Here is a 27,499-nt window from a genome sequence, read left to right as displayed (position 1 = left end):
GTATAGACTCCGCGTCTCGCAGAGAGGGTGGCTGTGAGCTGCAGCCTGCAGGGAAATTCAAAGCTGAGAGCACCATCATCCTCTCTCCTCTAAAACGATGTCGTTGATGGAGACAACAACCATGCGACAACCTCCTCATCATCTTCTTGCACCGCTTTCAGTTCCAATTCCACCGTCGTCTAATGCGTTGAGAATCCCAGCGAACATGATTCAGAGGAAGGAGATTTGGAAGGGAAGAGCCCTAATCCAGTGTTGCTCTGACTCCGCCACGGCGTCCACATCGTCACCTTCTTCACTGCCTCCCGAGAATGCTCCACCGGTGTTAAGGAGGAGGAAGAGGTACAGGAGGCAGTACCCGGGAGAGAGCAAAGGCATCACCGAGGAGATGAGGTTCGTCGCTATGAGACTCCGAAAAGCTGACAAGAGTAGCAATGACGATGATGACCAAGACTCATTCAGTGAAGACGATAAGGAAGAGGAGGGTAACGATGATGTTGGTGGTGGTGGTGGAGGAGGAGGAGTGACGTGGCAGCCCATCATGGACGGGTTCCTGAAGTATTTAGTTGATAGCAAGCTCGTCTTCAACACTGTGGAGCGCATTGTCGACGAATCCAGCCACGTTGCCTGTGAGTATAGTTAGTTTTATAGTAACTATAATTATTTTCAAATTAAATTATTTTTTTGGGAAAAGTATTGATTTAACAAATCTATAATGAGATAATGATGCAAGGACATAAGCGTTGGGGGTTCTTATTGCTTGTGAGAATCTAATTTATGATTTTGCTATAGATGCCTATTTCAGAAAAACCGGATTGGAACGATCAGAAGGTCTTGGGAAAGATCTAGAGTGGCTTAGCCAACAAGGGTTTGCAATTCCGGACCCTGGCAGTCCGGGAGTTTCTTATGCCAAGTATTTGGAGGAGCTTGCAGAGAACAGTGCCCCGTTGTTCCTGTGCCATTTCTACAATATATATTTTGCACATGTAGCAGGAGGTCAAGTCATAGCAAGACAGGTACGTGTGAATTTGTGTTCTTACCCCCATGGTTTGACAATTTGATGTTATGTTGGACAGATACTTGTGCAGTTTCTGTATCTGACCTTTTCGAAACTTTATAATTGCTTTGCTGTGTATTTTATAAAATCATATCTTACTATTAATTCAATGAAATGTGATGAAAGTAACATCTTTTTCTTTCGCTGGGCGTGGAAGCCTTTGTTTTGTTTCATTTTGTTTTTTTTTGTTTTTTTCCCTCTCTGTGCGATGCTCACAACTGCATCTGAATGTCAAGTTCAGGAAATTCCATTTGGGAATTGTGCTGATAATTTGTGTTATTGAAAGTGGGAATTGGTTATGAGGAAGTTGCCTTCTTTTCTGCTTAAGGCAAGAGAAATTTGGAAAACTATATCAAATCGAACAAATGGTGGCACAGAACCACAAGCTTATCCATATTAAAGAATGAATCTGTTGAATCTTTACCATGAACCTATATAATTTTGAATGTGTTGGAGTCAGTGGAGGGATTATGGTTGCTTCCAAGAAGACCGATAAACAAATTGTCAGGAAAAAAAAAGGATACATGTATATGTGGAAGTAGTAAGTTAAGATGGGAGACACAACTTTAGATGATATGGTGGTTGAAAAGGTAGGTTAGTGGAATTCATTGGTTCTGAACCAGAAACTGTACCCCAAATAATTAAAATATGGTATGGAAAATGATTATATACTTCGGTTGGGGTTGTGCTCCTTCATTTATCTAGTGTAGATTCAAGTTTAAAGTTGTCAATGGGTTTGATTTCTTTATGGACACGGGCACACACATATTTATTCTCTTGTGCATATGCTTGTTATTTTTTTGTATTACTTTTATCTCAAATTACAAGTCCTTTATCGACTCCCATGCACTTGCTTAACATTTGGACAAAGTGGGTGTTTCTTTTTCTTTTTTCAATGGATGATCCTTGATGGGTGGATAATCTGCTTGAACGTTTCCTATTTGGATTCGTGAAACAAAGTTAAATATTTTGAAATGGCTATGTTTCTCTAGCATGTGAATTTTATTATTATTATTATTTTTTATTTAGGCTTCTGAGAAGCTCTTGGAAGGAAGGGAACTGGAGTTTTACAGATGGGAGGGGGATGTGCCAGAGTTGATGAAAGATGTTCGTGAGAAGCTCAACATGCTTGGAGAGGTTAATACATGTGCTGTCATGTCTAACTGGTTTGCGTTGGCTTTTGCTAGAAGATTTTTTGATACTTATCAGTTGGGTGTTTGAAATGCTTTGATGCAGCACTGGATTCGTGATGAGAAAAACAAATGCCTAAAAGAAGCAACAAAGTCATTTCGGTTTTTGGGGCAGATTGTCCGCTTGATCATCTTATGAAGTCATCTAAAATTTACAGTTCTGATAGTTTGTTAAAAGGTAAAGCTGCAACTTCAATTTACAGTTCATCATTCAATGGAATAGTTAGATGTGTTGCTTATTATTTTAAGCTTGCTCTATTACCTTGAACCTTTTCTTATCAGCTTGATAACCTTGATAATTTATCCCATCAGAAAGGCATACTGGATTGGATGTTTGATAATCAGGTGGCTGGATCTCCCGCACCATAGAGTCATAGACCACACTTCAATTCTATCATTTTAAATCTCCATTGCCCGAAACCAACAGATTCATTGCAGAAATCAAAACCCACCGATTGCTAGCGTATCACAGGTCTTATCCTTCGGATCATATATTGAAATCCAATCGACAATCTCCCAGCCATTCTGATATGCAAAGACCTACCAGTCATTTTTTTTAGTCAATTCATTCCCATCTCAAGCAACTTTATCTCAACAAAGAAAAACCACAATCCCCGGATTGAAAGCATGGCACATCTCCCAGCCGTCGATGCAAATCCCTCAACTGCCCCGCCCAAATCTACAACTCCACCCGCTATATATTACTTACCGCCCACGTCCTGAATTTCACACCAAAATTCTCAAAAAATCTTCTCCCTTAAAGCGTTGAATGATTGTGTTGGGGTTGCCTTTACGACAAAGGACTTAAATGCTCTAATTGCTTCTTTTGGTAATTTTTCATGGTTTTTTTTGTTAGTGAAATCCTTGTATAAATTTGAAGACAAGTAATAGGAGTTCTAATGTAACGTGTTAAACCCTACAGATATATTACTTTTGCCCCGTCTAAATATTCACAATGTAATTACCTTCTTACTTCCTAATTTTTTTTTTGCCCCTTTTGTATTATTTGCAGTCTTGGAGGATCTACGTGGGAATAGGTGGTTTTGGGAATTTTTATCATCCACAAGTAGGCGGTTTTGGTTAATGTCCTATATAGTCTGAGTCTACCAAACTTCATTATCGTTGCTTGGTCACTTATAAATTTAGTTTTAACAAAGATGAAGAAAGATTTAGTTGCAGCTATATTCTTCATTATTGGCTCAGTCTCAGTCACATGTTTCACACAACTTGCCTCATCCATATGCCGACTAACTTGATTCTTCACATCATCGTCATCATATAAATATTCCTCCAAAGCACGGGCTCAGCTCGCAAAATTATTACTTTTAACTGGTTCCAGAAATGTCTTTCAGACGCAGCGGACACAATAAAAGCATATTAAATGGAGACTCTTTACCCAAGTGAAGCTGTTTTGAGATAATTACCGACCTTTTAAAGCATGACCCAGTTGGAGGATATTGTTCAATCCGTTAGAAAAGGAAGAATATAATTACCCTGTTGAACTGTTCCAATAAAAGCAAACCCAACAGTTGTTAGACACCATGAGAAAGCTATAAGATTGTAAAGATAGCTCACAATTCTCACCATGACCTGTTTGTTCTTCACCTCTCGAACCCGATTTGTAGGCTATAGTGATTTCTTTTTGGTGGGTTCGGTGACTCAGGAGTCAGGACTCAAAAGGGACAAGGGAGAGGTTTTTGGCTACTGTGACGAGAGACCTATAGACCTAAGTTCATTTCAGTCGACAAACAAAATACAAAAGCCCTTAATTTTCAAAAGTACAGAAAGAGGTAACTAATATTCCTTATTACCGACAGAGATTCCCAAAACTGGCTATTCCAACGTTCTCCATGACTGCAGATAATACAAAAAGAAAATAAACTTTAAAGGTAATTAAATTTTGGGTATTTAGAAATGGCAAAAGTATTATGTTTAGCACAATTTAACACAATTTAGAAAGGGCTAATGTAATAGTAATGTCTGTAGGTTTACCACAATTTATCACACGAGAGAACACATGTTACTTGTTTTGAAATTTATACAAGGATTCCACGGGAAAAAAAGAACACACGAATAATTACCGACATAAGCAATCAAACATTTGTACATCCCCATCAAACAGCAATTGGCCCATTTTAAGTCCTTTGCTATAAAAACAACCCCAACTCAACCATTCAACGCAGAGAGAAGATTTGGTGTGAATTTCGGGACGTGACCGGTATGTAATTTATGCGGACCAAGTTGAAGATTTGGGGTTTCTGGGATTTGGAACGGACGGCAGGAAGATGTTAAAATATGTCTCAATTGATGATTATCAACCTAATTTGCTAATAACCCTCTTAAAATCTAAGTACGTTGAGCATAAAAGTTTATTTGTAATAGATAGTAGTTGTAGATATTAGATATTAGATATTATTTGATGAGATAGCAGATCCAATTGCCATATATAATTGGGGTTTTTTGCTTCTATCTTGACAATCAAATGAGGGAGTTACTTGTTAACATACAAGAAAGATAACATCCTGTTCAGAAAAAACTAGCTAACAAAGGGTTGAACTGTGTTGCACATGCCAGGGTTCCTAACGCACCAAAGTGGCTGAAGTGGTTCAGCTCCAATACCTCTTCGTACCATTCTATACCTCCACTCGTTCAACCTATCCGTTGCCTCTGCATACCTCTTCATACCTGTCTCTTCATCCCGGTTACCAGACCACAGTGTCTCTCCCATTGCTGAAGCTCTTGGCCAAATTCTTGCATCTAAAACTGTAGTGTCTGCTTGTTCGGACCACAGTGCCACCTCCCCACCTAGCACTAGCTTGGCCTCCTCCTCACTCAACCCATATGTTATATCGTAGTTATATATGGTTTGCCATGTTTTGAAAGGTCCACACCATGAGCCACCATTTCCTGAGTTATCTCCTGCTTGTTGATCATATTGACTGTCATTCCCTAGAAATTCACCGTGTCCACAATCGAGATAATAGAACTCAGAGGATGACACTATGACCCGGTATCCAGAAGAAACAATCCGTTTGGTATTATTATGGCCATTGTTCCATGTTTGTAAGATGGTGTGCTCTCTGGGAAGAACTGTAGCTGGCACCTTCACGTTGTCATCCAATAGAACATCTTCCCAATAGACCACGGTTCGGTTAAGGGATAGAATATGAGGGAGAGTTGAGTTGACAAAGATCTCGAGGAGCTGACTGAGAGTTCCACCATTTGATAGGAAGGATTGGATGGCTGGATCAGCTTTCCAACAACCAGGGATGATCTCATCTGCTCCAGAGTGGAAGAATGGCTCTGGGAATAAGGTGGCCACATCGTTGATGACTTTTTTCAGGACTTGGTAGGTCTTGGGGTTCAAGGGGTTCAAATGGCCGGTTCCAGGTTCAGAGGCAAGGCGGTCTTTCCACTCGCTTCCTGCTGGCCACCAGAACATGTTTGCACATGTCACAATCTCGGGGTAGGCTTCTGCCCATGATCCTGTATGGCCTGCAATCGAGTAAAAAACCAACCTTTTCAATTTTTGTACACCTTCCAATAATTAAAACATGACAATGAAACATGCCTCAAATTCAAAGTGAAAGGATTGAGTTTGGAGTCACTGAAATAGTTGGTCATACAGGAGCCTAAGTAGATGATTGATGTTGTAATTGTATCACTTGATATGACTATAAGATACAAATAGAAGGTTTATGTAGAAAATTGACTAACAGAGTGAGACGAATATGGTAATATACAAAAGCACAGGAACCAATGGTATCCTAACACCATTAACACTATAAGAGGAGAGTTTTACTTTGGTAGAGCCTTTCCCCCCCACCCCCCCTCCCCCCGGCCGCCTATGCCCTATGATTTGGGAAAAGGAATGAATTTGCTGCAACTTACTTGGTACGCATCAAGATGGAAAGATTCAGGATTAAATGGCTCAGCCATGTGACTCATCTTAGTCTTTTATGTCTAAAAGCCTAAGAATTTGTTAATTGTTCGTTTCCTTGTAATTGGGTCCGTCCTACAATTATTTGCCCACCTATATATAGCCAGTAATACAATGCCTTACGTGCTAGGTAAACAAGGAGAGCAAAGCAAAAGAGCAGAAGAGAATGAAAACTCACCGGGCGAGTCGATCTCTGGGAGAACCCTGACCCCGTGCTCCAGACCAAACTGCACAATCCTCGTCACATCATCGGGAGAGTACTGCATATCAGGGCCGTAAGACCCCTTACCCGCCAGATCAGGCTCCGACGGCACCACCAGCGGGAACGAGTGCGAATCCGTGATGTGCCAATGGAACAGGTTCAGCTTGTTGGCACTCATCGCCCCAATCGTCCTCAGTATGTCCTCCACTGGGTAATAGTTCCTAGAAGTATCCAACATAACCCCGCGGTGCGCAAAGAGCGGAGCGTCCCAAACGTAGAGCCCCGCAGCCACGCGTGAAGGGTCGCCCCAAACGAGCTGCGAGAACGTCTCGAGGCCTCTCATGGCGCCCCACACGGTCTCAGCCGTCAGATTGGCAGGCCCTGATAAGGGAATTGCGAGAGTGTAGGACTCGTTGACTCCATGGTGGAGTGGGGCTGCGAGATCGGAGACTGCAATGAAAAGGGTCTGCAAGGGATCGTTGGAGGGTGTGAGATTGACGGAGGGGGTGACAAGGGGAGAGTGGTGCTCGGTGTGGACGAGGTGGAGGTAGCGTTTGACGGCTGCGGAGAGGTGTGGGTGGTTGGGGGCAGCGATGGTGAAGGCGGGGGAGACCAGCGTGGCCTGCGGTTTGGGCCATGAAAAGGTTCGTGGTTTTGGCCACGCGTTAATAATTTCGGATGAGATTGGGAAGACCAAGAAGCACAATGCTTCACATATAATGAATAGCATCGATTGCATTTTCGTCAGTTCTGGCGGGTTATTGGGCAGAGCTCAATGGTAACGAGAGTGGCCGCCGAGTGGGGAAAAAGAAAGAAGCCCTTTCCTTTAAAGGTCATGGATGGCCACATATGGTGTCCATGACCGGCCGGACGTCCGGTCTTCTTGTCGTTTGCTTATAGTTTATGCATTTTGTGGCTTTCGTCTTCTTGTCGTTTGCTTACCTTTTGCATTTTGTGGCTTTCGTTTGCATACAAGTGCTGCATGCCTTTTATTTAATTGGGCTCATGTCTTAATGTCTATTAGTCCTTAATTTTTTAATTTTTTTTTTGACAAAGACTTATCCATGAGATTTGATTCTTACACTACACCATCATAACAACTGTACAATAACCCCTTACATGAGGGTGGGCCCCAGTGTGTAGGGCACACCCTCATGTGAATAGTTGTTGTGCAGTTGTTGTATTGGTGTTGTAAATCTAACATTTTCTCTTCCCTTATCCAATAAGGGTGTACATGTAGATGAAAATACTATTATTTGTATCCTCAAAATATGGATATCATTTTTAGATATTTATATCATATTTTTACTAAATGCATCCTACAGTTATTATCCGCCTATTAATTCTTTTGGGCCTATTTTAGTCTTTTGAGTCTTGTTTGGGTCTCTAATCTATTAAAGTCTATTTTAAACGATTTTGAAAAATAATTTAGATCTTTTTTTAGTATTTTTTGTTTGTTTTAATTTTCTTTTTAAGCCCTAATGTTTTGAAAATATATTGATTTCAGATTATTTTTACCTTTTTGCACAAATGTTATACAAAAGAACAACACCGCCAACCAAACCATCTAAACTACCTGCTGCGTAATATTAAATAATAATATATATAAAGCCTACGAGGATGTGGTTAATATCGCATTCGCATATAACAGATGTGCGAATAGAGGATATGTACACCCCTATTATCCAAAGGGCTAATAAATATTGTCACATTAGCCCAATAAAATAAGAGTGTGATAAGAATATATATATATATATATATATATATATATATATATATATATATATATATATATATATATATATATATATATAAAATGAGAAATGATCCCTACACTCCTTTATCACAACAGCCACACAACAAGCTGATCTGGCTGGTAATATTTTATTATTATTTTTTGTTTTGTTTTGTTTTCTTTTTGTAAAAACATAATAAAATATTACTAGCCACGTCAGCTTGTTGTGAGGCTGTTGTGAGAAATAAGTGTAGGGATCATTTCTCATATAAAATATCATTTCTCTTAGGTCTCGCATTCTAACCTGCCCCGATAATCAGTCTTCTGTTTAGGTTGTCCGAATTTTGAACAGTCAAATAACAAGATATTCTAATTCTATTTTTTATTTGGTAATTAAATTGAAGGTATGTCTTTATTAAATTGAGGTTTGTCTTTAAAGCATGTAATTTTTACATACATTTTTAATTAAATTAACAGAACATGTAATTTTCCCGTACCTTTTACGCTTGTTCTAAAAATAAAAATAAATTTAAATTTAATAGATTAAATTAAAATAATTTCTTCTAATTCAATTTAGAAAAAATAAAAATTAAAAAATTGTCCGTTTATTTCTTGGAGTTTTGCTTTGGGGCTACGGCCCAAAAGTCAAAGACCCTATTCTTGGTCGGTACTAAACGAAGATAAAATGCTGTTCTTAAAGCCAACACCAGTCAGGCAGTCATGGTCAACTAACCAATTCGTACCGGCCACGGTTCACGGGAAAAGATGATTTAGCATTTGTAATTTTGTACTAATCTGAGTCTATTCAATATTAAGAAAGAAAGAACATGGTTATCTCTTAAAAAAAATTAAGAAAGATCACATTTCTTGCCCCAATTAATTAATTAATTTTTATTTATTTTATTTTTTTATTAAATGAGTAACAATAAAAATTGTTAGATGAGACATTAGTCACTCATCAAGGGGCATAAACATTACATCGGAAAAACCTTTCTAGGATTAGGAGGAGTGAAGGATCAAGATTCAGTTCATTGTTTCTCCACGAGTCCACGACAACACGAGATATACGTGATTCTTCACATCCTTCGGGTATCGCGACAACATCAGATCAACGTGATTCTTACGAAAGTTCTCCAACGTGATTCATATTCTTCTTCTTCAAAGTGGTTCTCCATCCAGTTGTGTACAAAGTCCACCTTCGATATACTGCAACCAATAGGAGTATGCAAACTGAACGGTTATTAACTGTTAATAACCACTAACTACAAATAATCGCAACCGGTGAGCAATTAGGCTGATTGCAATTACCAGTTATAAGAATTAACAAAAGCGGTTAATAACCGAGTAACAGGTAGACGAATTTATAATATATTATATATACTTAAAATCTATAAAAGAAATATTAATTAAAACCAAAAGGTGTATATGTACGTTACAACACACTGAGCCATTGTTTGAGAATAAGCATTGTTGAGAAATTCTTTTTTTCTTTTGCTAAAAGACATGTTCAGTGGCTACACCTCAATAACTTCCTCCGATCCTTGTAGGATCAGTGTAGAAGCCACATTACACTTGCTGCTGAGGATGTTGCATCCCGACCCTCAAGTTGGTCCTGTTGTCATGTATAACGAATTTGTCGTTAGAGCACTAGTAGCAGCAGACACCTAACCATTTTTCTTAAATTTAGAGGACAAAGTTGCTTTTTACTTTCCTATTTAAAAACACTACACAATAACTTCCCTTAATTTTTTCTTTTAACCCCTCTAACTAATGGAAGGAGAGAAAATGGTTGTATTTGGTAGTTGAATGCTCTATTTTGGTCGAGTTAGTAGTTCATGGGGGCATTGCGTATTTTTTGGTAGTTCATGGGGGAAAAGGTAATTACCCCAATTTATTTGCAGGTTTTGTGAAATTTGTATAAACTTGAGTCTGATTCAATTTGCAGCAAGCCAAGAGTGAGGCTGCAGCTGCTTTTGGAAATGATAGGCTTACGAAAAAATGGTTACCGGTTAATTTTCGGCCTTCAATAACCATTGGTTATAGTTTGTTAAATCAACATTTGTCTCAAAAGCTTAAGCTTATCGGAAGAGGTAAATTTAATCATTTAATCATACTTTAACACTCACTTTCACGTGCGCTCAAACTTCCTTGTAATAGATGAGGCCTAACATGTGAAATAATTTAATAAAATGTGACCCAACTCGTTTAAGCTCGAATATCATATTAAATCAATACTTATTCTAAAAACTTAAACCAATAAGAATATGTAAATTTAATCATTTTAATTAATATTTTAACACAATTAATCGTTAACCGGCCTACCAGTTGCGGTGATCTAAAGATGATTTTTTTGTTTTTTTTCTTTCTAAGATTCTTTATCAACTTTTTTTTTTCAACTGTTTCAAGAAATTTTGACTCCGTTTTAAGGGCTCTTCCAGTAATTTATTGGAGAGAAGGAGGTGGTAAATTTCCCAAACTTAAAAGAAATTACAGTAATTCGTGGTGGAAAAAAAGAAGCTTGATGATGAAACGAAAAAGAAGTAATTGATAAGATGTTTGTCACTTGTCAGCAAGGCGTTATTCAATGGTTTGAATACATGAGCATTAACAACCACAAAATGGATTTAAAATCTATTTAATTTATTAGCTTGGGGTTGATGTGATGAAATAGTTCCAAATCAAAAAAAATGTTTTGTATATTATTTTGTTCATTTTCAATCTACAACGTTAATTTTAATTAATTAATTTCTTTTCTTTGGTTTTTCCTGGGCAGGTGAGAGTTGAGAGCTTTGTAACGTACGTGAATAATTAAAATTACCACTTATCATGAGAGAGTTTTCAAAGTATGTAAATCTCAGCATTTTTTAAATCCCTTAAGATATATTCCATAACAAATATTTATCAGATGCATTGTAGATTTTAGAACGTGATTTAAGCTAATTAAGTAAGCATCATCTACAATTCATACAAGCATATTAACCTCAGAGCTATCCTCCTCAAGCACGCGATCGAGTTCGGCATTCATCAGCTCGAATTTGGAAATCAAGGAGGAGGCTGATGAACTTGCATCTTCAGAAGACATTTTTTGGCAGAGTCCAAGAGGAAAGAGATGAGTATTGGAGTTCTTAAACTTGCTATTCAACTTCAAAAAAAGAAAGGAAACAGCTGAGAGCTGAGAGCTTTGTAACGTACATGAATAATTAAAAGGGTTAAATACCTACTTGCCCCTGTGATTTGCAAATTTTATTTTTTGTTCTCTGAGTTTTAATTTTTATTATAGGTGGTACCTGTGGTATGGGAAGAGATGCAAATGGTATCTCTATCCATTTTTCCATCCAAAATTGACGGAAATTTATATCAGCGCCATGTGATACCATTTAAAATGCAACATGTGGCCACACTATTTTTTTTTTTTTTAACTTTATTTTATTTTATGTTAAAAAAATAAAATTTTTGAGCTTTTATAAAAAAATATATAAAATTGTAGGGGTGGCTCCTTTTGGGCCACATGGGAGTGGGTGGCCACCCCCAATTTGGCCTAGGGGTGGTTCGGTCACCCCTAAGGCAAAAACCAATTTTTTTTCTTTTATGTTTTGCCCTTGGGGTGACCAAACCACTCCCATGGGCCACGGGAGTGGTTCGGCCACCCCTAAAGTAAATCATTTTTTTTTCTTTCCTGTTTTGCTCTTGGGGGTGGCCGAACCACCCCTAGGTCAAATGGGGGTGTCCAACACCCCCATTTGGCCCAAAAGCCACCCCTACAATTTTTTTTTTTAATTTTTAAAAAAGCCTTAAAATTAAAAAAATAGTGTGACTACATGTCGCTGTCGCATTTTGAATGGTACCACGTGGCACTGATGTAGATTTGATGAAAAAATGGACGGAGATACCATTTTCATATTTTCCTATACCACAGGTACCACTTATGATAAAATTGAAAACTCAATGGGCAAAAAATAAAGTTTTTAAACCACAGGGGACAATTTTGTATTTAACCCTAATTAAAATCACCAGTTATCTTGAGAGAGTTTTCAAAGTATGTAGATCTCAGCATTTTCTAAATCTCTTAGGATAAATCCCCTAATAAATATTTATTAGATGCATTGCTCATTTTAGAACATTTAAGGTAATTAGGTTAGTAGCTTCTACAACTCATACAGCCAGACCAACCTTAGGGCTATCCTCCTCAATTACGTGATCGAGTTCGGCATTCAGCAGCTCGAATTTGGATATCAAGGAGGAGGTTGATCAGCGTGCATTTTCAGAAGACATTTTTTGAGAGAGTTCAAGAGGAAGAGATGAGTATTGGAGTTGTTAACCTCGCTATTATACTTCAAAAAAAGGAAAGATCTGAGAGATGAGAATTGAGAGCTTCATAACGTACATGAATAATTAAAATCACTAGTTATCATGAGAGAGTTTTCAAAGTATGTAGATCTCAGCATTTTCTAAATCCCTTAGGATACATTAGATTGTTTTTTCTGCTTCCCATAATTAATGTTTATCAGATGCATCGAAGATTTTAGAACATGATTTAAGCTAATTGAGTAACAAGCTTCTACAACTCATACAGGTAGACTAACCTTAGGGCTATCCTCCTCAAGCACGTGATCTGTAATAGGCCAATTGGAGCAGTACACGTGGCTTGAAGGAGATACAAGCTGCAGTTAGAAATGTGGTTAGCTGTTAGTAGTTGTAGCAGTTAGAAGTAGTATTTATGTTAGTTAGCTTCTTGTTAGTTCTTGTGTTGTATAAGTAGGAGAGGATAGGATGATTTTGGTATTCTGAAATGTATTCAGTTCATTGTGAACTATGGAGGCACTTGGCTCCTTGAATTGCTAAGATTGTGGAGACTAGCCATCTTGAACCGGCTCTTTAATAAAAGTACATTCTTTCATCTTCAATTCTTCTTCTTTCTTCCTCATTTTCCCTTATTTTCTGTATTAAAGTCTTAAGAGACTAACAGGTGTGTTACACGTTCGAGTTCAGCATTCATTAGCTCGAATTTGAAAATTAAGGAGTAGATTGATGAGCTTGCATCTTCGGAAGACATTTTATGGGAGAGTCTGAGAGGAAAGCGATGAGTATTGGAGTTGTTAAGCTCGCTATTCAACTTCAAAAAAAGGAAGGAGAGAGATGAGAGCTGAGAGCTTCGTCATCAAAATTGTTAACAAAATAAGTGAATTTTCATTAATATCAAAAATGAAAAGAAAAATGTAAACATAATATATAAAGAGCAATCTCAAGGAAAAATCCAAGAAAAAAAATTCTCGTGGTGTGTTTGAAAGGCAAAAAGTAAGTAGTTCATTTTTCTTTTAAAAATCTTTTTGCAAGACACTTACACTTTCAAATGGCTTAGGGGATTCTTCATGGAGTTGAAGAATAAAATTTACCCTCTTTCTGATGCTCTATATTAAAACAAACAATCTTTATCAAATTATGACATAATACAAAGTAGCCATAATAACATTTAAAAACATGAACTGTTGTTCACCTCAATCTTCCTCAAATTCTGCCTGTTGATTTGAGAAAAAAAAAAAAAAAAAGGCCATGTTTAGTGACATAAAATACAGTAACTCAAAAGCAACCTATGTGTCAAAACTAGATCAAACCCACTTTCACAAGATTACAAGGAAACACGCCTTCATTAAATTACTGTGGCAATTTAAACAAAAAAAAACTTACTCGCTGGCAACGTTGAGAAACATTAGGTACCGTTCAATAACGGTGTTTTGCAATGACAAAATAATACGTGAGTTGCAGCTTGAAATCCAAGTGAACATTAAGCAAATTTATAGGAAAAAATATTAGAACTAATCGTAAAGTAAATCCCTTCTTGATTGCCAAAAAAGAGCTCCGATGATTCAGTTAACGTTTTCGATAATTCAGTCACTTCATCCGATAAAGAAGCTTGGAAAGCTTGCTGAAAATAAATTAAAATGTCAAGTATATCTCAATTATGTTGAGATATAGCAATGATGTTTATGAGAGTTGTTGCATGAATGAAAAGCGTTATTTGAATTGATTTGAAATTTTTTGATTGCTTACTGTTATTGAGATTTAAATTACGCAAAGTTGTTTGAGAAATAACATGTTGATTGGTTTTACCGTTTTATAAAGAATGCATTGTTTGCAAAGAGAAGGAATATAGAATTTGAACTGAGAGCTAAGAGTTGAGAGCTTTATAACGTACATGAATAATTAAAATCACCATTTATCATGAGAGAGTTTTCAAAGTATGTGGATCTCAGCATTTTCTAAATCCCTTAGGATACATCCCCTAACAAATAGTTATCAGATGCATCACATATTTTAGAACGTGATTTAAGCTAATTAAGTAAGCAACTTCTACAACTCATACAAGTAGACTAACATTAGCTTGAATTTGGAAATCAAGGAAGAGGCTGATGAGCTTGCATCTTCAGCTCTCAACTCTCGCTCACTAGAGCTTTGCTCTTAGTTTTATAAGAAGAGAATAAAGGAGAAAACTCGAGATTTTGATGTTTATGGGTGTCTTTAATAGCTGAAATTCTAGAAAAACATCCTAATTAATCAAGATGTGTTGAAATAAATAATACTACTACAGTTAATTACTATGTCAAGAGATCTATCTAACTAATTATGGCTCCACGTACGGTCCGAACCCTTTTCAAATCCAAACCATCTCGACCGTTAATCTCAACCACTCTCCATCGTCGGATCACATCGCCGGTGTCTATATATACAAGCTACCTACAAACACTCGAAGAAGCAGTTCTTAGTTTTATAAGAAGAGAATAAAGGAGAAAACTCGAGATTTTGATGTTTATGGGTGTCTTTAATAGCTGAAATTCTGGAAAAACATCCTAATTAATCAAGATGTGTTGAAATAAATAATACTACTACAGTTAATTACTATGTCAAGAGATCTGTCTTGTTAGGGATAAAATTAACCCTAGAGACACGTGGAATCAGAAACATCTCGGGGCTGTGCCTCGGACATTTATTTCAGCTGACAAAGAAAAGACTGCCTAGGTACAAATACATCTCGGAGGTATAACAACGTCTCGGTCTTGACACTCCAGGTCACGGTACGTAGTACATCCCGAGGTCTCCTAATCAGCAAGCACATCTCGGATATTTGTGTCTCGGAGTAACATCGCCTTGGAGGCGACATCAAGTCGGTACAATACATCTCGGCTTTTTATAACTCCGTTATGGTGCGGCGACATCCCGAGATCTCCAAGGCAAAGCGGGCATGTCTCGGACATCATTATCTCGGAGTCTGGTTGAAGAAATAATCAGTTCCAAAGACATGTGGGCCTAAGCTTCTCCACCTATGTGCTGCACTCCTCCCAAACAGCTGGCAGCACCTGCAAAAGGAAGAAACTCTGCTGGACAGCAACACCTTCCTCCATCCCAGGCAGCACTTCCTCCAAGCTTCTTGGACAATGCATACACTCAATAAAATAATCCCACTCAATCATAAAATAACCGTCCACTCACTCCTTCCAAGACCATGCACTTCTCGACCAACTTCATTCCACTCATTATCATCCCCACTCATCATTAAATAATCTCCCATCACTCTCTCCACTCGAGGACACAACAAAAACAAATGTTAAAGAAATAGAAGGTGGCAGACATGGGAAGATGGACGCTCCAAACAGAATAAATTAAGCCAGAATTCGAGCTCCTAGAAAAACGAGGCATGAAGAATTGGAAGGAGGCGGCAAGTATGGTAAGGCCAAGAGCCCGGCCTATAAATAGAGATCATCGCACCAGATGCAAGGGATAGAAGGAGATATAGAAAAACAAAGGCACAAAGAGGAGAAAGTAGAGAAACTTAAGAAAGGGAAACCTGGGTGTATCGGGGCTTAGGGCTACGAGTGATTTTTCTCTTGTAACTACTTAATAGTGAATTTTCTCTACGCCTCCTACAGTGGATGTACCTCGGTTTGAGGGAACCACTTAAATCCTTGTGTCATCCTCTCCCCTATCTTCTCAATTTTTTTTTTTATTTCAATCAGGCCTTAGGAAATAAGACTAATTTCCTGAGATAGCGAATCATCAGACGACACGTCACCATACCGGAAACTGTACCAACATGTCTAACTAATTATAGCTCCACGTACGGTCCGAACCCTTTTCAAATCCAAACCATCTCGACTGTTAATCTCAACCACTCTCCATCGTTGGATCACATCACCAATGTCTATATATACGAGCTACCTACAAAAACTCGAAGAAACAGTTCTATTTCTCCCAGCCAAAAAAAAAAACAACCACCGGCAGCTACAAACAAGACAGTAGCAAAACACAACCAAACACCAAATTCTTCATTCCTTCTCCACCCCAAAACCCTAGGTTCCACGTCTTTTCTAGCTAGCTTTGCACATTATGCGGTTCATATTGGGCTCGGCTCCCGCAATCACACTCCCGTTCGGGTTCCATGACCACTCCGCACCGTCGGTCCGGATATCTCCGTCGAATCTCTCCGGCAACGAAGACAACGCTGTAAACTGCACTGGCGATTCCGGATGGTTGACCGTCCAAAGCTTTGAGGTCTACGAGAACCCCTCATTCTGGACTGATCACCATATGCATGTATTTTTTTTTATTTTTTATTTTTTGATTCGTACAATATGCAGGTATTAAATCAAAGAGGAAGGTGTTGTTGTTTTGTTTCTTTTTTTTTTTTGGATGAATAAAATCTGTATAAAACCAAACTCATCAAATGTACATCATCTCTCCAGTTAAAACTAGAAACACCTCCCCAAAACAGAGGACAAAATGCACACCGCTAACAAGAGCAGAAAAAACAAACAGAAAACATCACACTACAACTCAAACTACAGAACTCTGAAACAGGATACAGCTCAATCAACAACACATATATGAGTCTGTTTGGTTGCTGTTTTGGAAACAGGTTTTCTGTTTCCAAAACAGCAAAACACGTTTCACAACTGTAACACGGTGTTTGGCAATCGGTTTTAAAAACATAAATGTAAGAAAACAAAAACAAGTAAAACAGGAGGTGGTTGGCTTAACGTAATTGATGATTGGGAGGAGAAGGATGAGGTTGTAATGGGATTAGGAGAGGTAGAGACATGTGGTATATGTGCTGTTGATGCAGGAGGTTGTTGGGATATAGGAATTGATAATTGTGAGGGATAATGGTGATGGGTGGTGGACACGTGATGTGTTGTGGCTTTGTGTTGGTGAAGGAGTGGATTGTTGTGAAGATGTTACATGTGGAGGGGTGGTTGGCAACGTGGAAGTTGATGTACAAGGCCCATCTGTAATCATAGATTGATGTGGAATTAAAATATGTTGTGATTCAGAATTATCTGAAGTAAGCTGCTGCTATGTTCTTTGTTCTTTGTAAGCTGTACGAGGCCTATTTTAAGTATGCTGCTGCCGTGTTCTTTGTTTTGAAAATGTAAGATAAATAAATGCTCAGCTGAAGTAAGGCCTTTAGGTCTAACAAGAGATCCATGCATGTATATTAAATCTTTGTAGATATATATGACATCATTAGTCAAAACTCTGTAGTTGTATTAGAACTGAGGATTCCTTGTAGCTTGTAGTGAAGTGGATGCAGTCTTTTGTATATATACCTCGTGCTTTAACCATTCACAAAAAAATTTTGGATCTACAAAAATTTCAAGGAGTCTGCAAATTTTGTTCCAGGACTCAAAACTCAATATGGTAACAGTTATAGCTTCATTATTAACCGAAAGTATCTTGATTCATTGTCATATTGTTTCATCTTATTCCTTTTATCATTCTATATATATATTCTCTCTACCACCTGGCAACCTGTTAAATCATTTAATCAATACAAAGATGTAACGCCCCAGATTTTTAGACATATATTATAATGGTTTAAATTAATTTTAAAACATTTTAATAAGGAAAAAGAATAAATGTGTATTTTTGTTTGTAGAAACGTTTATAGTTGCAATTTGATAAAAACTCAAAACAGACCTTAAACTTTGGAATAACGAAAACAGGGTCAAACGAACTCCGTTTTGGTCGATTCAAAATTCTGGACGCTCATCTTGAAGTCCTCTAGCTACCCTCCAAATTTCATAATTTTTAGACTTCATTTGATACCCGAAAACATCCGTGAAAAATAGGACCTCTGTTCTGGACGGAAATTCACATTATTCTTTAATGGGCTATCTTTGGACTTAACCCAACCCATTCCAATTGCTATCTACAAACCCAACCCACATTTCACATGTTAAATTCACATTATTCATTATTGGGCCATCTTTGAACTTAACCCAACCCATTTCATTTGCTATCTACAAACCCAACCCACCTTTGAGATAATAGTAATTTCCTTGAGTGAGAAACTAGGCATAGTAAATTGGTCTAGCAATGAGAATGGTTAAATAATAATAATAATAATAATGTTAGAATAATATATTAAAGTTGAGTGCATTGTGATAGGTAAATTTGAGTGCATTGTGGTAGGTAAGGTTGAGTGCATTATGGTAGGTAAGTTTGAGTGCATTTTTGAGTGCATTGTGGTAGGTAAGTTTGAGTGCATTTTTGAGTGCATTGTGGTAGGTAAGTTTGAGTGCATTTTTGAGTGCATTTTTGAGTGCATTGTGGTAGGTAAGTTTGAGTGCATTTTTGAGTGCATTGAGGTAGGTAAGGTTAATTCCCATCCATTGAATCAAAATGTGTCTACTTGATCCTAACCATTCATTCTCTTATAAATAGAACCCAAAATGGAACACAATACCCATCAAGTTTCACTCACACACACACCTAAGGCCAAGAGAGAAAATGGTGAGATTTGTGTAGTTTTGTGTGGTTTAAGGCATGAAGTGTGAGCTAGGAAGTATTTTGGTAAAAGCTCGATTCCGATGCTAATGGGAAGTCCAAGTAAGGGAACCCTTTACCCCTTCTCAAATTATCATATTATTTTAATTATTCCTTTATTTGCAAAATTTCGATTAACTATTTTGATTCGGTATTTCAAATTATTTTATTTATATAAAGGATTTGTTGGTTTTGATATGAAAGTTTTGAGTATAAAAATGATATTCTTGAAATCGTGATTTTGAGTAAAAAACCCTCCAACACGTTGCCCTATATATACTAGTAAAGAATGAGAAAGTTTTTGTGAGAAGTTATACAAGAAAAGAATGAGAAAGTTTTGGGAGAAAACTCTTTGAGTTATATATAAAGGAGAAATATTTTTGAAAAGGGCACGTGTGTGGAGGAGACTATTATTTGGGCCCTAGACCCGCAGAGATTCGAGACCCTTCAAGATTTAGCTCGGTACCGTAGCTCGAGATGGAAGCGCACCCGCTGGTTCGCTTAGTGACAGCGGTATCTGTCTCTATGTCAGTCTAAGTGCACTTCAATTAATTAGCTGACGGGGGTGGGGCCTGTGGCCACAGGTAAACCGCGTTACCCGCCCAAGGTCACCGCATCGACCGCGCAACCCTACGTACACAGGGCGTAATAGTGTACTGGGCATACTATGAGTAATGATTATTTCAAATATATATATATTATCTTGTGTATAAAAAGGAGTTTTTGACAAATGTTTTGAGGTTTTAAAGAAAATGAATTTAACTCAACTATTTTATGGTTGAGGATTTCCTTACTGAGCATGTTTTTGTGCTCACCCCTATTTTGTTTTTGTTTTCAGGTTATGAACAGAGAGACGTAGGTGGCCGGGATGGGATCTAGGAATGCATTAGGACATTTCATTTATGTTACCCTAAAATTTTCAGTTATTGTATCTTTTATAATTAAATTTTCTAAATGACCGTTTCCGCATTTATTAAAAACTCTGAGTTTTAAAATCATTATTATTTTTATTTATTTAAATCAGCATATTAGTTAAGATATTTGGCAGACCTTACGAATCTTTGCAGTTTTAAAAGAGAAAGTGACGAACCAAACCCTTAGCGGTTTGGGGGCGTTACAGTTTTGGTATCAGAGCAAAGGTTATAAGGTTCTGTAGACTTTAGGAGCTAGATCATTAAGATAGACTTAGTGGGGTAATGGGAAATCACATTCCGGCCTAGCAGAGTCCGTCTTTTCTTGTTTTGTATTCAGTGCTAGGGAATCATTCCCTATTTTTTTTAACACCTCGCTAAGGATTGCAGGGGAACAACGGAATACTACGCCTGCACGTGTATATACCCTAACTCCAGGTGATGTAGCCGCGTCAAACGAAGTAGTGACGGGTACACTTTTGATTTCATTCCACCAGGTTACTGTGCTCTTTGACTCTGGTACAACGCATTCATTTATGTCATACTCTTTTTCACGAGACTATAACTTGATGTCTGAGTAGTTAGATGAAGACCTAGCAAAAATCTACCCCTGTAGGGAATTGCATCATAGCAGTTTGACTTTGTGAACCCTAGGATTGATCTTATTAAGGTTGAAGTCTCTAAGTTGGAATCAATACTAAGGAATAAGTTATGATCAGTATCAAAGTATGATAGATTTTCAAGACCTGTTTAACTAAGTGTTAAGTTGTACAATCTTTCTCAAGGAATAGCAAACTACATCGGTTATAAACCAACTTGTTTTGGATGATTAGGTATTGATGATCACAATATTTTTGAGGTATAATCATGATTTATGAAATGCTTTTAGAGATAAAGATTTATAGAAATTCGGATGCTTAATAACTTGGCAGATTTATGGATATTAAGTCAATAAATATATTAAGCATCACGTAGATATTTTATGTGCTTAGTGATTATATTGAGGTTTAGAGATTTCTTGATTTACTATAGGATGTAAACAAAGATATTTATGATCTGGAATCTGGTATTCTTTTGGAGATAAACACTTAATCTATAGATACTGATTCATGTGTTTTAAGGACATATAAGAGAATAAGTTGATCGAGTAAATTGAGGATATTTGGAGCAATTATATTTTTGTGATCAGATAACTTTAGTGAAGATAGAATATATTGAGGAATTATTGAAGTTTTCCAGAGGATAAGATAATCCACTTGATAAGATGAATCTTTCGGAAGATCTTAAGTTTGAGAAATGCTCTAGTTATCAATTTGAGGATGATTGAGGTAAACCATATCTTGATTTATAGATTGATGCTTAGTGTAATTTCCTGATGTGATTTTCGTATTTGAGGTCTAAGAATGAACGACTATCGTCTACTTGAAGATAAGAATGGTTAGACTTAGACTTATGTTAAAGAATTTCCTAATGGAAGGAAACTTCGACCCCTATTGATGAACATATATGGAGAATAGGTTATGATATACCACTTATATTGATGCCTAGTTGGATTTTAGAAAAGTGAGTAATGCTATGTGAAGGACAAAAGGAAGTTGTTCCTAAATTAGGCTACAGGAATATGATAATTGATTATTAGATGTTGATAACACATTGATTTTTGGAGATGACTGATTTATATATATTTGAGGAAATTAGTTGATCAAATGATTTAATGATTTTTGGAGAGATTATTTTCCCTATGCATCTGACGAACTTTGGAGAAGTTTATATATATTTGAGGTCTTTATGGAGCTTAAGTCAAGTAAAATTTTGATTATGTGATTCATTGGTTCTCTTAGATATCCTTGCTTGGCAGATAAGTTTATAATTAGCAAATATGAGTATTGATTGACTGCATAACTAAGTTGGAGTAAATACTAAGATTTTAATCTATTGCAATTTGAGGATGATAGTAGTTATGCAGAAATAGAAAGAAGAACATAGTACCATAAGGATTATACCCGAGTTAAGATCATAGGATTACAGACATATTAGATGATAAGAATAGTACATAGAGAATAATTATTGTCTTACTAGATGAACCACTTTAGATTTAAAGAAAAAAAAAAAACCATAGACTTGCAATCGGACCTTTTGCATCATTCCCAGAGAGTTAGGTATGCTTATACCTGCGAGTATTTCATAGTACTGCAGTTAGTTATTTATTTTAGTTAATAAAGAACTGCTAGATCAAATAGAATACCTGGCTAAGCCTCAGAGCGGAAAACCCTAAGATCTTGGACTGCACGCAAGAGATCCTGGTATTGTTCTTGGAGGCGATTAGTGTTCTGCTCCAAGTCAGCATACCTCTTTTCCAAGTCTTTCGCATACGAATCTACCACCTTCTTCAGCTTTTTATTCTCTTGCTGAAGAACCCGATTTCTTCGTCTAAAATCTATATACATTCGCTGCAAGGTCGAGATCTGAACTTTCTGCACTTGAATTTCATTTCCTCGAACTTGCAAACGTCGAGCCATATTTGCAACAGAGGAAGCACCCTGAATACTGAAAGCCAAGGAGTCATTGATGGCTTGAGCATCAGACCTATCCGCCAACAACTTTTCATCTCGAGGAGTTATGATGCCTTGAGCCACGGATGCAGCTGCTGCATCACTCAGCATCACAGAGTCATTTGTCAGAAGAGGACCTCTCTGAGATAGGAACAAGGGACGCCAAATTTTTGGTACTACAGGCGCATCATTCAGATCAAAATTATTTTGAGAGGATGAGGAAGCCATTTTTAGAAAACTAAGGAAATGATGATACTCTTCAAAGGATCTGAAGGAGAAAGATAGAAATGAAGCGGTTATTCGAAAGATCTGAAGGAAGAAAAGAGAACTTAATCAGTGAACGAGACGCAGTCTAATCAACGTCAATTTGAGCGCAGCTGCCACTACCACTAGTAGACAGCTCTCGAATCACGAGCTCTCCTTCTTTTTCAACTTTCACCATTTTCACCTTCTCGAATTCCGAATTCACCCAAGACTTTTCCGGATTTCTCGCCGCACTTTTCGTGCCTAGCAGACGTAGAAGGGCATCCCAAGAATGAGCTGGATGAGCGTTTCGAGAAAGGTAGGAAGATTTTACGATCCACTGTCGGTACCACTTGCATCGACCCTTCTCAAATCTCTTCTATAAATTTGCTCATCTTCTCCATTGCAAAGCACACCTTTGAGTTCTCAACTCTTCATACTTTGAGAGCCAAAATTTTTCTTATGGTCTGAGCTTTCATCGCTTCCTGAGAGGGAAGATGAAATTTCATAACCAAATTCCAAAGTCTAAAGTTGGAAAAAAATGCAGCATCACAACCAGATTCACAAACACAACGAAGCAAGACTATTCTTGATCATACTATCCAGAAGCAAGATTATTCTTGATCATGCAAGACCTTATCTTCCCCATCTTCCTCTCCTTCGAGGCTTCCATGTTCTCATTTGGCAAGCTTTCCACCATAACTATCTGGAAACATCTGCACAAAGGAAAATGTTATACGAGAAATTTTTCCTGTAATGAGGATTTCTTAAATGAAGTTTAGATTTTCAATTATGATGATGTTTTGAAGTATGAATATGATATGTTTTGGCTGATTCGAATACTTTTGAGTATATTGAAATTTTGATGAACTGTCGAGATTCTAAAGAAAGATTTCCAATCTGATTTATATAGGATGAGTTTGAGGTTTAAAAGATTAATATCAATTCTATGATAGTAGCCAGTGATTACGGATTTTGATGATAGGTTAATATTTTAAGGCAATTCTGAATTACGGAACTAGAAATATATGATTTTGTTATTGGAGGAATTTTTGGTGTTATGGAAATATGATTTGCATAATTATTGTTGGAAAACAACATGTTATGATTAAATCCCATTTTGAGGTTTATTTGGACCAGAATAATTTTTATGGGATAATACTGTTTCTGACAGAAATCGTGATGATTGTAATGTCAAATATGGAGACTAGGTTTCGATGCATTTCTGATATTGAGGCTTAGTTGATTTTTAGAAAGTGAGGAATACTACATGGCAGTAAATGGAATCAATTATATATCAGTTAATATGATTAAGGAAACTAAATATGTTATTTGAGGATTAAGCCTTAGATTTTGAAATTTACTGATTTACAGATGTGATGTTATACTTGATGATCTTAGAATTTTTGCATCTCTATATTAAGTATACCTTTGATGATTAATTGATCTATACTTCGAGGTTAAATCTTGCAATGGAATGCAAGGATATTGCCTGATTTATAATTTAAGGTTCACCTATGATTGGAGACAAGATTTGGAAAATGATAGTATCTTACACACTTTTTGTTGATAAAGGAAATAAAGATTATATTGTAGGACCTGATCTTAAGCCTTTATACCTTTGTCATGATATTAAGGATAGTTATGATTGATTTGATTTACGTGTCTAAGATATGATCTATGTTTTTTTTTAGGTTTGAAGAATTAAGACTGTCTTACTTAAGGATAGGAACAGTTGGATTTAGTAATAACGTTTAAGGATTTTCTAATGGAAATGGAAACGATGTAGATAGTGATGGTTACATTGGAAGTCATAGTTATGACAAGGTAGTATAAAATATGCATTAGTTTCTTTGTTTGGAGAAAACTTTATAGCTTTCGAATTTCGGGAACGAAATTCTGTTAAGGGGGGAAGAATGTAACGCCCCAGATTTTTAGACATATATTATAATGGTTTAAATTAATTTTAAAACATTTTAATAAGGAAAAAGAATAAATGTGTATTTTTGTTTGTAGAAACGTTTATAGTTGCAATTTGATAAAAACTCAAAACAGACCTTAAACTTTGGAATAACGAAAACAGGGTCAAACGAACTCCGTTTTGGTCGATTCAAAATTCTGGATGCTCATCTTGAAGTCCTCTAGCTATCCTCCAAATTTCATAATTTTTAGACTTCATTTGATACCCGAAAACATCCGTGAAAAATAGGACCTCTGTTCTGGACGGAAATTCACATTATTCTTTAATGGGCTATCTTTGGACTTAACCCAACCCATTCCAATTGCTATCTACAAACCCAACCCACATTTCACATGTTAAATTCACATTATTCATTATTGGGCCATCTTTGAACTTAACCCAACCCATTTCATTTGCTATCTACAAACCCAACCCACCTTTGAGATAATAGTAATTTCCTTGAGTGAGAAACTAGGCATAGTAAATTGGTCTAGCAATGAGAATGGTTAAATAATAATAATAATAATAATGTTAGAATAATATATTAAAGTTGAGTGCATTGTGATAGGTAAATTTGAGTGCATTGTGGTAGGTAAGGTTGAGTGCATTATGGTAGGTAAGTTTGAGTGCATTTTTGAGTGCATTTTTGAGTGCATTGTGGTAGGTAAGTTTGAGTGCATTTTTGAGTGCATTGTGGTAGGTAAGTTTGAGTGCATTTTTGAGTGCATTGTGGTAGGTAAGTTTGAGTGCATTTTTGAGTGCATTGAGGTAGGTAAGGTTAATTCCCATCCATTGGATCAAAATGTGTCTACTTGATCCTAACCATTCATTCTCTTATAAATAGAACCCAAAATGGAACACAATACCCATCAAGTTTCACTCACACACACACCTAAGACCAAGAGAGAAAATGGTGAGATTTGTGTAGTTTTGTGTGGTTTAAGGCATGAAGTGTGAGCTAGGAAGTATTTTGGTAAAAGCTCGATTCCGATGCTAATGGGAAGTCCAAGTAAGGGAACCCTTTACCCCTTCTCAAATTATCATATTATTTTAATTATTCCTTTATTTGCAAAATTTCGATTAACTATTTTGATTCGGTATTTCAAATTATTTTATTTAGGGTTAAATATATTTTAACCCCCCAAACTACCACCCTTTCTCCGGATGGCCCCCCAAACTACCAATGCTTAGATTCTGGCCCCCCAAACTACCACTTTCTGATTTTTTGGCCCCATCCGTCTATTTATGCCGTTAATTCTAACAGAAATTGGTCAAAAACCCGAAAATACCCCTCCCTTAACCGTGGGAATTTCAAAGTGTAAGAGGGGTATTTTCGGGTTTCTGTTTAAAATTGACGGCATAAATGGACGGATGGGGCCAAAAAATCAGAAAGTGGTAGTTTGGGGGGCCAAAATCTAAGCATTGGTAGTTTAGGGGGCCATCCGGAGAAAGGGTGGTAGTTTGAGGGGCTAAAATATATTTAACCCTTTTATTTATATAAAGGATTTGTTGGTTTTGATATGAAAGTTTTGAGTATAAAAATGATATTCTTGAAATCGTGATTTTGAGTAAAAAACCCTCCAACACGTTGCCCTATATATACTAGTAAAGAATGAGAAAGTTTTTGTGAGAAGTTATACAAGAAAAGAATGAGAAAGTTTTGGGAGAAAACTCTTTGAGTTATATATAAAGGAGAAATATTTTTGAAAAGGGCACGTGTGTGGAGGAGACTATTATTTGGGCCCTAGACCCGCAGAGATTCGAGACCCTTCAAGATTTAGCTCGGTACCGTAGCTCGAGATGGAAACGCACCCGCTGGTTCGCTTAGTGACAGCGGTATCTGTCTCTATGTCAGTCTAAGTGCACTTCAATTAATTAGCTGACGGGGGTGGGGCCTGTGGCCACAGGTAAATCGCGTTACCCGCCCAAGGTCACCGCATCGACCGCGCAACCCTACGTACACAGGGCGTAATAGTGTACTGGGCATACTATGAGTAATGATTATTTCAAATATATATATATTATCTTGTGTATAAAAAGGAGTTTTTGACAAATGTTTTGAGGTTTTAAAGAAAATGAATTTAACTCAACTATTTTATGGTTGAGGATTTCCTTACTGAGCATGTTTTTGTGCTCACCCCTTATTTTGTTTTTATTTTCAGGTTATGAACAGAGAGACGTAGGTGGCCGGGATGGGATCTAGGAATGCATTAGGACATTTCATTTATGTTACCCTAAAATTTTCAGTTATTGTATCTTTTATAATTAAATTTTCTAAATGACCGTTTCCGCATTTATTAAAAACTCTGAGTTTTAAAATCATTATTATTTTTATTTATTTAAATCAGCATATTAGTTAAGATATTTGGCAGACCTTACGAATCTTTGCAGTTTTAAAAGAGAAAGTGACGAACCTAACCCTTAGCGGTTTGGGGGCGTTACAAAAGATCTGTCTCCATTTGTTTTCTTTGTGTGTGTGTGTCATTTTCTTTTCCTTCTTTTTTTTTTTTTTTCCTCAGGTGGAGGGTGGGGGAGGGATGATGGGTTTTTCTTCTTTGATTATTATGTAGATCATCCTAATAGTTTTTGCTTTTGTATACTCTAATGCTGAATTTAGATTATCTCTATTAGTAAAGATAGATGCATCAGTTTATAGATGTTTGCAGATGAAGCACATTAGTTAAAAGAAAGAGGGATATTGAATAATCTCCACTCAAATGTAGAACACTCTAATAGTTTTTTTTTTTCGTAAGTAAAAACTGTTTTGAAAACAATTGTCCAAATGCCTTAGATACTGTTTTCTGTTTTAAAAAATTGTTTTCGAAAGCAGTTTGCCAAACATTTTTTAACGAAAAACAATAGAAAATTGTTTTTTGTTTTTGTTCTCGAAAACA

The 27,499-nt window shown here is 36.8% G+C and overlaps 2 protein-coding genes across 5 annotated transcripts; one reads left to right on the top strand and one right to left on the bottom strand.

Moving 5' to 3' along the window:
• On the top strand, nt 1–7,317 carry LOC133879542 (probable inactive heme oxygenase 2, chloroplastic). 4 transcript variants are annotated; one of them, XM_062318142.1, is made up of 5 exons: nt 1–626; nt 790–1,013; nt 2,084–2,191; nt 2,291–2,422; nt 6,315–7,317. In XM_062318142.1, the coding sequence occupies exons 1-4, from the start codon at nt 98–100 to the stop codon at nt 2,381–2,383; spliced, it is 954 nt and encodes a 317-aa protein (XP_062174126.1). In that variant the 5' UTR covers nt 1–97; the 3' UTR covers nt 2,384–2,422; nt 6,315–7,317. The 4 variants fall into 4 exon arrangements, with proteins under 4 accessions (XP_062174126.1, XP_062174125.1, XP_062174124.1 ...); XM_062318141.1 differs by lacking the exon at nt 6,315–7,317 and adding an exon at nt 3,257–3,428; XM_062318140.1 differs by lacking the exon at nt 6,315–7,317 and adding an exon at nt 2,557–3,284.
• On the bottom strand, nt 4,657–7,125 carry LOC133879541 (beta-hexosaminidase 2). Its single transcript, XM_062318138.1, has 2 exons — nt 6,363–7,125; nt 4,657–5,739 (listed from the first exon to the last, which is right to left on the bottom strand). Exons 1-2 carry the CDS (start codon nt 7,123–7,125, stop codon nt 4,781–4,783), a joined length of 1,722 nt encoding a protein of 573 aa, XP_062174122.1. The 3' UTR covers nt 4,657–4,780.
• Nucleotides 7,318–27,499: the final 20,182 nt, after the last annotated feature.

Source organism: Alnus glutinosa, chromosome 10 (genome assembly GCF_958979055.1).
Source record: "Alnus glutinosa chromosome 10, dhAlnGlut1.1, whole genome shotgun sequence".
NCBI lineage: Eukaryota > Viridiplantae > Streptophyta > Magnoliopsida > Fagales > Betulaceae > Alnus > Alnus glutinosa.
Note: the sequence above shows the minus strand (reverse complement) of the source record. Positions and strands in the feature narration are given on the sequence as shown.

Excerpts from the sequence above, each read along its gene's own strand:
- LOC133879541 (XM_062318138.1), bottom strand. The coding sequence starts at position 7,125 with ATGCAATCGATGCTATTCATTATATGTGAAGCATTGTGCTTCTTGGTC. Across the intron at positions 5,740-6,362 it reads CCCAGAGATCGACTCGCCCG|GCCATACAGGATCATGGGCA; the intron begins GTGAGTTTTCAT and ends ACTCGATTGCAG.
- LOC133879542 (XM_062318142.1), top strand. The coding sequence starts at position 98 with ATGTCGTTGATGGAGACAACAACCATGCGACAACCTCCTCATCATCTT. Across the intron at positions 1,014-2,083 it reads GTCAAGTCATAGCAAGACAG|GCTTCTGAGAAGCTCTTGGA; the intron begins GTACGTGTGAAT and ends TTTTTTATTTAG. Across the intron at positions 2,192-2,290 it reads AGCTCAACATGCTTGGAGAG|CACTGGATTCGTGATGAGAA; the intron begins GTTAATACATGT and ends GCTTTGATGCAG.